Source organism: Canis lupus, chromosome 22 (genome assembly GCF_011100685.1).
Source record: "Canis lupus familiaris isolate Mischka breed German Shepherd chromosome 22, alternate assembly UU_Cfam_GSD_1.0, whole genome shotgun sequence".
Taxonomy (NCBI): domain Eukaryota; kingdom Metazoa; phylum Chordata; class Mammalia; order Carnivora; family Canidae; genus Canis; species Canis lupus.
In genome coordinates this window covers 51,419,516-51,432,775 of record NC_049243.1, presented here as the reverse complement: position 1 = coordinate 51,432,775, position 13,260 = coordinate 51,419,516, and the positions used below count along the sequence as shown (strand labels likewise).

Below are 13,260 nucleotides of genomic sequence, written 5' to 3'. Positions count from 1 at the left end.
GAGATTGTTGGACTTTGTGGTTTTTTTGTTGTTTTCCCAGAAGTTCCTACTCTTCTTACCCGTCCTCATGAAATTTAGAACAAAATTTCCAGAGTTAATTGCAAATGGGTAGGTAAATAACAATTCTAAAACAGATTTTAACATTTCAAGTATGATTAATTCTGCTGTTTATAGAAGCCAATGGCTTTGAAATTCTTGGAGACAAGAGGTCTCATTCCTAGGACAGATCTGCTACAAGGATATTGGACAAAGTACAGAACATGCTGCCATTTTTGAGAGACTAGTTGACACTTTAACAATAACAGTGAAAACAGTTATATTGAAAGGGGGAAAGAAAGCTTCACTTTGAAAAGTTTAAAATAGCTGTGAATGTTAGACGAAAATATTCAGTAAGCAAAGATGCCAGGCAGTCCCCAACTACCCAGAACACCGCCACCACACACACACACCCAGCTGCAGTCCCGGTCCCTAGGCGTCAAATGAAGCAAGAGCCTGTGTAAAGGGAGAGCTGTGATTGAGGGCAGAACGTTCCCAAGTTCTGTGGCTGGAATATAGGCTTCAGAGCAGCAATTAGTTTCTATCTCAGGTTCACTCACATGTCAACATTTAAAACAAAGCTGGTGGTAGAATGAAATGAATTCATGAAGACGGTTAGCAGTTACAAATAAGAGATTTTTAGAGTTAAGATCTGGTCCAATTAATAACAAAAGAAGTCAGATGAACTGGGGATGCATTGACATATTTTGAAAAAAAAAAGTGTAGCTGCTCTAGGCCTAGAAGAAGAAATCTCTGAAAGTCTTTCACCAGGATGCTCCAAATTCACTTTCTATTTTCTATTGCACTGTTTTCCTCGCTTGGTTTTTAATCTCAATGTTTTCCTCCATAAAGTTATGCCTTATTTTTATCTCTTCACTATTTCTGTGTTCTGATACAATCATGAGGGGGGAAAGTAGCCTATGCAGTCCTATATCTCTATTTCCTGTGCATTCGTGCAGCCTCATGAACATTCTCAAAAAATGAGTCTTATACATTTGTGTATCACCCCCATGCATCGCCAGCCCCAAGCACAGCTGGGAAGAACACACACAATGTGCACTTTTGCCACATGTGTGATGAGCCCTAAGCTCATGTGCCTTCCACCTCAGCCTTAGCCTTCACCCCATCAAAGTCTCCATAACCCCACTGTAGTTCATTGCTTACACACTGGAATAAATTGATGTGACAGTGTCATTATGATTGGCTGTAGAATGAAAGATTTTGCCTCTAAATAGGAAAATATCACAGTGGGAGCATATTATCTGGTTCAGAATGGCCACCGCTCCTCTTCAAATCACCTACTCAGGAGTCTCCTCTATACTATGGCATCTGAAGTCTACATCAATTGAACAAATTTGGGCTGAGGAAAGAAGGGTTATTAAAATATGAATGACCTAAGTCGACCATTCATAATCAATGAAATTCCTAAGAGTCAATGAATTCATGGCAACCATTCTAAATGGTGATAGCAGGGATATAGAATGTTTCTTAAGGGTTTAATTATTTTGGGAAAATAGAAATATCTAAATCAAATGTCCCAATGAGGATCACAGAGAAGCAAATGTGGAAGTAATAAAGTAAGGTTTAAATCTAGTCTAATAGGATGAAAAATTATATTGACAGTAGTTTTGCTGATCTAAATGTTTATTAGAGATGGGCTTAAAGCATAAACATAACTTTTATGGTAACAAAGATTATATTCTATATCTTTTATAACTCAAAATCACATGCTGTTCAAGTATATTTCAGAACATCATGGATCTCACTTTAAATGAAACTGTACTTTTTCTATAAAATCCTTTATGATATTGCATCAGTCGAGTTAGGAAATCACTTAAAAATGCATGGTATTGATATCAGATTCTGAAGCTGGTATTGAACCTTTCAGAGAAGACAAGAAATCATAAAATGAAATTTTAATTTCTCCCCTGGAGTTACTAGTTCCTCAATTTCAGTATGAAAGTTATGCCAAAGAGAGAGAGAAGGGATCATTTTATAGGGATAAAATGAAGATGATGAAAATGCTCGGTTTTGATATATAAAAAAGAGTTTATAAATGATATCTGTTTAGCATGAAAATCCTTTTGACTGCCATAATATATGTGCCATATATAGCAAGCCTTCTCTAGATAAATAGTGAAAGACATATCAAAGAAGAAATTAGGAGATCTCTGCCTTCAGTCTAAAGTCACTGTCAACCTTTCTGGCCCTCATTTCATTTTATCTTTAAGATGACATAATTAGAAGAAGTGAATTTTATTACCACACTGAAATTTCATACTTCCGTGCTAGCTTGTCAAATAGTAGATAGATAGATATAGATAGATAGATAGATGATAGATAGATAGATAGATAGATAGATAGATAGATAGATAGATAGATTTGGCCTCCAGGAATTCATTTTATTGCTTCTAACAAGTGTTACTTTATTTATCTTTTTAATTTTTTTTACAAGTGTTACTTTAAAATCTGTAGGCAGAGGATCAACAAATACAGAATATTTTTTAGCCCTGCTATGAAACATGTAAAGAACACACATTAGAGAATGGCTTTCAGAAGTCCTATGACGTGAATTAAACACACACACACACACACACACACACACAGAGAGCAATGGAAGAACAACATGGTGTCCACTGTAATGGGATCGCAGCCCAATCCATACACATGTGCAGGCAGTTGGTATGATTGCCATGCTGGACATGTAGGAGATGGTGTTGACACCAAAACTTATTTATTTTTTTAATCATTGTGCTCTTTTGAGTGAAGTCATCTCAGAAATATCAGTCCAGGACAAATGTAGTGGCATCCATTCCAGACAAACATTCTCCTGCTGTAGAAGATATTTCTTTCTTTTAAAATGATCAAAACCACTCATGAACTGGAATCTGACTTTTGCAATTAGCTTCTTACAAAGGAATATGAAGACCACTGATAGGAAAAGTTTGGGGGGAATAAATTAGTTCTAACTAGTACTTGTTATTTAAAAAAACAAGTCCATTTAATGTATTTGATTTTCTTTCAAGGCAATGCAAACTGAATATACTTAATCATGTCTTTCAGTTTTTTTCCATAATGCTTTGGTAATCCACAATGATAAATTTCCCCACACAATAGAGTTCTATCAAATGATTCCATTTTCCAAATAAAAGGAAAGCTAAGCCAGGACTAACCTTCTATTTTCATCATTTTGATAGGCAGGCAAAATTGAAAAATTGAGTTTAAGGTCACACTGTGGCGTATTTTAGCAATTACAGTATTTGGGGAAATAGACCAGAGTGTAAGCAGTCATTGGGAATAAAAGTTATTTCAGAATCAGGAGGTAAACTCAGTGGAGCAGCTCACAGAACTGCAGTAACACAGAGAACAGTTGGTACACTTCAGGATGGCTGGTCATGCCCTGGTCATTTTAGTTACACTCCAATAGTTAATGTCTCTGAGGTGTCGTGTATGTGTGTGTATCTGAGTGTACACATGAATTATATCAGTATACAAATTAATTGATACTTACATACACACACATACTATATGAATGATAACAACAAATAGGAGTGAAAGAAAAAATAAAAAAAACATTTAAGAACAGAGAGCAGGTTTTAAAATACTTGTCTTCTCTGAATTTACAATGTAGTAGGCACAAAATGTTTACATTTCAACGCATTATTGAATAGATAAATTAATTCGGTAGGAATGAATGAATACAATAAGACTGTCAATTAAAAGAGCAACTTCAACCAACCCACCGGGAGATTTCCCTGGGACTCAAATAAGACAAACACCTTGAGGATGGCAAGAATAGGAGCTAAAAATAAAGCTGCATTTTATCTGAGCCTTCTTATATCCCAGCCTTGCATAAATCACTAGAGAATACTGCCATAGTTGGGTTACCTCTGTCTCCCAACACAGAGGCGCTAACATCCCCAAGAGTCAGCTGCTGGCATCCTTACTATGGTGCAACTCAGATGGGCAATTAGGAAAATTGTGAAAACCGATAATTCACTAAACAGAAAGTGTAGAATTTGACAGATTTACTGAGAATGAAAAAATGCTGGAGATGGGTAATGGGTGCCTGCCCCAGATCATAACATCATTCAGAGAAGCTCGGGCTTATAAGAATTTTGAGCATCCAGAAGACAGTTCTTCCTTACCAAAGTAAAATAAAATTGAAGAAGTTTGTTTGTATCACTTGGAGATTCAATTACATGAGTACTTAGGTGCTGTATGTGTTTCCAGACGACACTTAATGCCCACGTGAACTATGTCAAGTTACTTCATTTTTCTGAACCTGAAGTTTCTTCCCCTATTAAAATGCAGGTAATAATGTCTCCTCCCGAGTTAGGGTGAACATAAGTTGGAATGAGGTGTGTGAAATGGACTAAAAGAGTGGAGTCTCTGTTAAAATGAGTTTCTTCTTCCCTAAATTCCTCCTTTTAAGTGTGGGAGGCAGGCTTGGGAACATTGGCCATACACCACTCACTGCCACAAAGGGATAAGATCGCAATTACAGACTGGATGTCTTGTTGTCTGAACCACAGCCTCTTGCCCCATCCCTTCTCCCCACAGCCATGGGTCCACCCCCACAGCATGGAGACCACATGTAGAGTTAAACTATTCTTTCTTTCCTAAGCAACTCCTACAATAAACCTGACCAACCACAGCCATAACTGCCCAACTGCTTCACTTTCCCTGAAATCTTCTAGGATAGGGATGGACAGAAAATATGAGAAATTGGAAAATAGGGCAGAAGGAAGAGATGAAATGGAGAATTTCAGATTCCAAAGAAGCCTCCTGATGACCTTCACCTGCCCAACCTATAATGGTAACTCTGAGCCTAAATGACATGCAGTAGGAATTGTGATCTTATGAAATAACTGAAGTGTCAACTGAATCTTCATTGCCCATCTTCACCCATGACCTCTCTCTCTCACAGTGAGACAGTATAGCACACAAGACCCAGAGTGGTCACTATTTTGTAGCTATTCTGAATTTTTCAACCCCACACCAAAACCAAGAGTTTATCAAGGAAGAACATACCCTATGTAAAAATGAATTAATTAATTAACTAATTAATTAATTAAAAAACAGAAAAAAGTTATATCAGAAAGTCACAAACTTTTAATTTTTATATATAGCCTGATTATCTCCTTTCATTTCCCACTTAAAATTGTATGAATTCATGTTTTACCTCACAAACAACTTTAAAATGGCATTATTAAATGACATTTCCTGAACTCTAATAGAGTTTCAATTACTTACTCTAAGGCTCTAACTTCTCATGTTCAACTCTGACCCTTCACACTCATATATTCAGTAGGTTGAAAAAAAATATATCAACTTTGTTTTGCCATTGGTTCTTTAGGCCCAGTGTGTCTAGAAATGAATTGGACAACTTCTTTCTATATTCCCCATTTCAGTAAATGGCACACATTTACCCAAACAACCAGACTGGAGACCTGTGAGTGTACCACTTCGCTGCCTAAAACCATCATTAGCGCCCCATTACCCTTAGAATAGAGTCCAGTTCTGCAACAAGGTAAAAAGACCTCCAGTTGTTTCTCGCCAGTTTTACCTTTTGTCACTTGTGCATTCTGGTGATAACTAAACTGATTCTAGCCCCCTGCACAGGTCACATACTTCACTTCTATTCTCTTTGCCTAGGACATGTTTCTCATCTCTTTGTATCTGCAAGCCTACCTTCTAGGTTGGGTAGGGGTAGACTATGTACATGGTGTTTGAAAACATCAGCAATGCATTAGCCATATGTTGCCTCTGTGAAGAACCTCATCACCTAAGTAAAATGTCAAAGAAGCCCACACCTAACATTCCTTACAGAGTCTATTCAGTTTGTTTGTTGCCTCTCTAGCCCCATATGATGTAAACTCCATGAGAGGAAGGATTTGATCTGTTGTGTTCACTGCTATTTCCCCAGCATCATGGCCAGATGAGCAACCAATGAGACTATGCAACTCTCCCATACCACAGTATATGAAAATTTCATGTTCATGTGGCAGTACTGTCACTGTTGTTTTGTTTTGGTTTTGGGGTGGTTTTTTGTTTGTTTTTTTGTGTTTTGTTTTGCTAAACTGAATTTTCTTTTTTTTAAAAAAGATTTTATTTATTTATGAGAGACACAGAGAGAGAGAGAGAGAGAGGCAGAGACACAGGCAGAGGGAGAAGCAGGCTCCATGCAGGGAGCCGGATGTGGGACTCGATCCTGGGTCTCCAGGATCAGGCACTGGGCTGAAGGTGGCGCTAAACCACTGAGCCACCGAGGCTGCCCACTAAACTGAATTTTCTGAGGGTAGAACCTGTAAGTTTCTGTATTTAGTTTAGTTTTTTTTTTTTTAAGATTTTATTTATTCATGACAGAGAAAGAGGTGCAGAGACATAGGCAGAGGAAGAGGCAGGCTCTTCGCGGGGAGCCTGATGTGGGACTCGATCCCGGGGCCCCAGAATCGCACCCTGAGCCAAAGACAGACGCTCAACCACTAAGCCACCCAGGCATCCCTATGAATTTTTGTATCTTTATACCCTAATATCTTATATAGTGCCTCTAGCACAGTTAGCTCTTGATAAATATTTGTCATATTAAATTGAAGTTTAAACAAACATTTTTTTCAGTAAAGAAAGAACCTTTACATTTCTTGAGATTCATAGACCTTCTTAACATTTTCATTCTGTCTCTTAGCTGTGAGACCTTCAGCAGGTTATGGAGCTTTCCTGAACCTCAGTACCCCTGTTTGTAAAACAAGCAGGAATATATTCCCTACCTCATAGACTTCTACAAAAAGTAAATGCCACAATCTGGAAAGTGCTTATCACAGTGTCTGGCATAGAGAGCTACTCAAGATTTGCTGGCTGTCACATTTCCACTGAGTAGATAATGGTGTTAATAAAGAACGCTCATATATAATGAATAACAGAAAAATGTGAAAAGGGCCTTCCCTCAAGAGAATGGTGTTCACAAAACATTTAGGAAATTCTCCTGAGCATGAGGGATAATCAGAAGAGGGAAGCCCTTCTGCTGTGGGAAGTTCTAGCAGCAGGCTCTCCTCAGCAGGGCCAGAGAAGCTTCTGCAGCTGCATAATCATGATTAAATAGGGCAGCTCTTTCATCTCCCTTTGTCGGCAAACCTGCAGGAGACAGTGGAGTTTCCTATCTACTTGCACACCAATTAAGCAGTCAGGTTCAAAAAGATGTATATGTATATGTTTCTAATTCCTGGATTGTCAAATATAACCGTACTGAAAATCTGTAACTCCATTTTTTGCTCACTGACACTTTTTCAGGTCAATTTGACTATCTTCTTTTTCTCTTTGTGCCTTGAGAATTTCTGGCAAGGTGTGCTTTTCCTTTGCTCTTAAAATTGCAAGCTCCCTAAAGTCAAAGATCATGTTTCCCTCCTGCACTGCTGGAACCAGTAGCCCAGACACTGTCCAGACTCTGGCAAACAGGGTACCCTGGTATCTGCTCTATAAATGTTTATGAGATAAAATTTTTGAATCCACTTATTGGTATTTTTTTTTTCAAAATTTTATTTATTTATTCATGAGAGATACAGAGAGAGAGAGAGAGAGAGAGAGAGAGAGAGGCAGAGAGACACAGGCAGAGGGAGAAGCAGGCTCCCTGTGTGAAGCCCAGTGTGAGACTTGATCTCAGGGTCCTGGGATCACACCCTGAGCCAAAGGCAAGTGCTCAACCACTGAGCCACCCAGGCGTCCCCACTTATTGGTATTTAATCCTACACTAATCTGCAGAATAACTTGAGTATATAAATTATGTCAAGGAATTCATGCATGAAAATATCCACAAGAACTGTATTATATGAAGTTCTGTAATATATGAGCACAGCTGTTCGGATGGTCCCCATCATGGACACTGTCATCCAGTCTGCTGGGTTTGTATGCTCAGAGATGAGCAACAGATACCTGGAGGAGGTGGTTCTCTTTGGTGAGGAGTTAGACTAGTTTTAAGAAAGTCCTTTCATCTCTCATCTTCACCCAATGTGTAACTTCTCTGAAGGTTTTCCAAGGTACTCACAGGAGCTCTGTGACAATCAAATGCTTTCCAATGCACATATTCAGTTCATTCATTCATCTGTTCATGTTTTGTTTTTGTTTTGTTTTGTTTTGCGTGAGAGAGAGAGAGAGAGAACATGAGCAGGGGATTAGGGGCAGAGAGAGAGAGAAACAGAATCCCAAGCAAGGTCCACGCCCAGCACAGGGTCTGACACTGGACTTGATCTCACTACCCCGAGATTACTACCTGAGTCAAGAATCATACGCTTAACAGATTGAGTCACCCAGGCCACTCCACAGACTCAGTTCTCTTACAGTTTCTGTGAGAATCAGAATGAAGTTTGAAAATAGGGAAACAAATTTTTTCCTTTTTACTTAAAAACAAGAATGAGGAGAACAACGTACCTGAACAGAAGTCATCGGAGTATCTGTCATAGACAGCCCTACAGTCCCTCTCGTCACATTCACAGGTGTCCCCGTGGATATCTCCCCAGTCTCCAGTTGGGTCAACATCGTGGCAAGAACACTCACCACACACACAAGTCCCTGGATGGGAAAAAAAAAAATTGTATATGGTTTTAGTGAAGAAAAATCATGGAAGAAAGCATCTGACATATTGCTTTTTAAAATCTTTGTTTACTGTATATTTAGGAAATACATATATTAGAGAAAAAATTCTATCAAGGAAAAATACCATCTAAAGTGGACAGTAGATATTTTTTAATAAACAAAAGTCTGTATCTCTGTCTATAATTGTGTGGGATGTGTCTTTAGCACAGTACTGATTTCTCTCTAAAATAATATTAAAACAGAATAGATAAAGAAGATGTGGTTTATGTATACAATGGAATATTACTCAGCCATTAGAAATGACAAATACCCACCATTTGCTTCAACGTGGATGGAACTGGAGGGTATTATGCTGAGTGAAGTAAGTCAATCAGAGAAGGACAAACATTATATGGTCTCATTCATTTGAATGAGAAAGGGAATAGAAAGGGAAGGGAGAAGAAATGTGTGGGAAATATCAGAAAGGGAGACAGAACATAAAGACTCCTAACTCTGGGAAACAAACTAGGGGTGGTGGAAGGGGAGGAGGGCGGGGGGTGGGAGTGAATGGGTGACAGGCACTGACGGGGGCCCTTGACGGGATGAGCACTGGGTGTTATTCTGTATGTTGGCAAATTGAGCACCAATAAAAAATAAATTTATTATTTAAAAAAATAAAATAAATAAAATAAAATAAATAAAAAATAAAATAAAATAAAATAATATCAAAACAATGAACATGAGTTAGAATCCTTGTCCTCAAGAAACTTGCTATCTATTCAACAAAAAGAAAGCAATGAAAGGCTGTAGGGTCAGGTACAAAAATGTAAAGTGTTGTTATACCTGGATGTTTAAAATGTATTTTAAAACACCCTTATCTGTATTTTAAACATTGAATACATGTGGCTCTCATATAGAATAATTGATGCAGGAGCAGGGATGAGGATGGGTATATGCTAAAGTGAGTCCAGAATAAAACCATGGCACTGCAAGACATATATCCCACCCCTGATTAGCTGTGTCTATAACAGGTGTTTTGGCCTTGGAGATATGCTAACAAAGATGAGGTAGGTTTGTGCAGGGATTGGGGCCTCTTTCCTGCCCAGGAAGCAATGATGGGGAAGAGTATTAAGGGAGACATGGCCAGTACCTTTTGAGAAAAAAGGACTCCTGGCAGTACTACCCCCAGCTCATCTCCAGGAACCCCTGAGTCTCACTACTACCCAGCCTTATTTGGGCAGGCTGCTTCTTGTTTGGCTGTTGGCAGATCTCCACATTGGACAGTTCATGGGAAAGGGGAGGTAGGAGGCAAAACTGCAGAGAGGGGGCACGTAGTGTGTGTTTCTGAAGGACACCAGTCTCAGAGCCCACCTGCTGCAGAACCTGGCCCTGCACCACGGCCCTGTGTATGCCATGGTCCAACCTTTTCCACTTTTCTCCTCTCTCTTTTGCAACACCTATATGGTTACTCCCCATGGGAACACAGCACAAGCTGCAGGCGCTGACATCCTCATGGTGACTACTCACCCTATTATATTAAGATAAAGGCCTCAGGCACAATATATCCTTATATAGTAAAAGAAAACATAACACGAATTGGTATGATGTATAGTCAGACCAATTCTGCATACATTAAAAAGACTTTTCTTTATGATTTTTTGTCTCTTTATTATTTTTGCTCCAAAGTCAGGCCTTTTGCTTTCCTTTCCCTATGTGCGGAAATATGACCCATTTTACTTCTGTATCAATATTTTAATGCCAATTTGTAAAAATATAAAATCTGGGCAGCCCTGGTGGCCCAGCGATTTAGTGCCGCCTTCAGCCCAGGGCCTGATCCTGGAGACCCTGGATCGAGTCCCACATCAGGATCCCTGCATGGAGCCTGCTTCTCCCTCTGCCTGTGTCTCTGCCTCTCTCTCTCTCTCTCTCTCTCTGCCTCTCATGAATAAATAAATAACATCTTTTTTTTTTCTAAAGATAAAATTGGTTATGTGTTAAGGTTCTCCATGTAGGTGTTACCTATTCAAAAGCACCATTCATTTACAGAAATGAAAAAAATATATAGTTTTCCAACTTCCTAGATTTTTATAATTTTATAGAAGGAAAAATGGTCACTTATTTATGTCATCAGGTTGGCAAAGAACAGTCTCACACAGCCCTCTTTTATTTACCAGAACAGCTAATAAGGGGAAAAAAGATAAGTATTTTCAAGGACTTTTTAAAAAGTGTTTACAACTGATTTGATTTGATATCAACAATTAACTCACTTTACATTACATTTTGGTAACACTAATATATTCTTAACATTCATGTCAGAGGTCAGCCTAAATTTTTGATGGCTACCTGACATGTGGTTTCTGTATCTGTTCAATATCATTTTTATTACTGTAAATAAAAGTAAAGCAACTCCAGATCAATTCTGAATAACAACCAAGCCTTCGATTTACTCATAATTAAGATAAGAGAGTTTCTTGAATACTCTCTAGATAATTAGATGCTCATGCTGGAAATGGTTCTGTTAGTCAAGAGATGTTTAAAAAAAGTATCTACAAGAATCGCCTTTTAGCTGCCCCATGCTATTTCTGGATGGCCGCCAAAGAAATTACAGTCCCTACATTAACTATTTGGTCAGTGGAGCTTAAAGAACTATACAGTAACTTTTTTATATTTCTGCTTTGTTACTCAAGAAAAAATTAAAAAAAGAAGATTATTGGTGTGGCAAATGGGGACTCACATCAAAGTCAAACACCATGAAAGATGATTTCCTCCCACCCCAAAGGAAATCCAGAGAAAAGAGGTGTTAACAATTAAGAGCTTTGTTCCCTCCCCCAATCCGTAGTAATGTGATTGAATGACACACCTCTATTACTGCAGATTTTGCCATCTGGAGACGTGCATCTTCGCTTGCTCTCCCAGGGGGTGATATCACACTGGAATTCACATTTATCTCCATGCCAACCAGACCCGCAGTAACAGTTTCCACAGTAACACTTTCCATGGCCTTTACCCAAAATGAATTTTATAGAGTGAGGAAAAAAATGCAACTTTTAAAAGCAAAATTAACTTTCTACCTCTTGGTGATCATTTTTGCCTTTTGAAATACAATGTACCTGCTCTATGGTCTTTGCTTAAAATAATGAAGTTACACATTTGCCCCTAAAACATCATATTTGCACATATACCTACATAATTACACACACAAAGCAAGCCAAAGTGTCCTCTAACTTGTCCTCACCAAATAACTCATTAAAATGAAAGAAATTTCAAGAAAGGACATGAAAGACTGTGAAAGCTTGTCTACTACCTTCTGATCTCAAAAGTACGCATCAAAGTCAAACGTATGTAAGTATTCATTCTAAGGGCATTTCTGGAACTGGTCATCCAAGTATTTCATTTGAAATCAACCACTGAAAAGCCAGTGATAGACATTTACTTGGATGCCCATTATTAATGACTGAACCATTTCTGAAACTGGAGGAAATATTTCATCTTTCCATTCAACCGTTTCCCACATGCTGTTGTGTTCTGCCACGTGGAAAAGAGTTTTTCGGCTAAATCAGTGTTTATTACTCCTTTAAGCCAATAAAATACCATTGACCCTTGACCTCACAATTAAATTCCTCTCCTATTTGTCAATGGGACAGAAATGATAGGTAAGGACGTCCCATCATTTTGTGTTCTGATGTCACCACACTCCCTTTGGCTCCTGCCTCCTATTAAAATTTACCCTGTTCATTTGTACCTACTTCCAAGCAACCCCTAATGAACTGTCATATCCTCACTTACTACATCCATACCTAGCAATCCTACAAGTTCCCAGAAAGTGCAATTCTATTAACCTCAAGTCACTTCTTAGGTCCTCCCTTTCTGTAGTTATGCCACCCATCCATGAACGTGTGTTTGTTCTTGTAAAGATGAGGGTCATGCTGAATTTTGCTGAGTCTATTCTTTTTGTGTCATAGAAATGTATGTTTTATCAGAGTCTACAGCTAAAGTTTTTGTTCTTCCCTCTCTCTTCTCCTGCAGCCATAATCGCAGAGGGCCCATGGGAAACTGATCGTCAGGCCATCTTTCTTTCTAAACATTAAGGCATTTCTGGCTCATTGCAGGAGTATCAGTAGGGCCTTTGGAATCACACAAGAAGGGGGAAATAAGATAGAAGATTCTGGTCTCTTTTGCTAGTCTCATCCATGAGATGAGGAAATGCAAACATACATCAGAGAGATAAAGGGAGAGAATGAGAGAGAGAGAGAGAGAGAGAGAGAGAGCTAGAATGCAATATAAGAAGAGGCAGGGACCTAAACACAGGATGCCAAGTTCTCTATCTAAATGAACTGTAATTTGAATTTCTATGGAAAACTTCCTATTAACCTAAAAGTCAATGATCATCTATACAACAAATTTTCATTTTAATTCGTTCACTTAGGCAAATGTAAGGACCATCAATGATTTCACCAGTGATAAAATATAAAAGCTATACATGTTATTTATGAACTCAAAAATATCTCTCATGTACCCACACAAAATATCACATCCCAGTGCTATCTCCTCAGGAACTTACACTGGAAAATAGTAAGACAACTGCGTACTAAAAGCTTTTCTAGAAGTCTGGTTTTTTTAAAGATTTGATAAACTTCTTAAACTAGAATTTATTTC

The 13,260-nt window shown here is 38.4% G+C and overlaps 1 protein-coding gene across 1 annotated transcript in view; it reads right to left on the bottom strand.

Annotated features, from left to right (window-relative positions):
* ITGBL1 (integrin subunit beta like 1) overlaps positions 1 to 13,260 on the bottom strand; it is a 212,928-nt gene that overhangs the window by 102,553 nt on the left and 97,115 nt on the right. Inside the window, exons 5-6 of the mRNA XM_038569987.1 lie at positions 11,465 to 11,605; positions 8,461 to 8,601 (exon numbers count right to left, since the gene is read on the bottom strand). Of these exons, the coding sequence (XP_038425915.1) occupies positions 8,461 to 8,601; positions 11,465 to 11,605 (282 nt within the window). The remainder of the gene's footprint in view (positions 1 to 8,460; positions 8,602 to 11,464; positions 11,606 to 13,260) is intronic.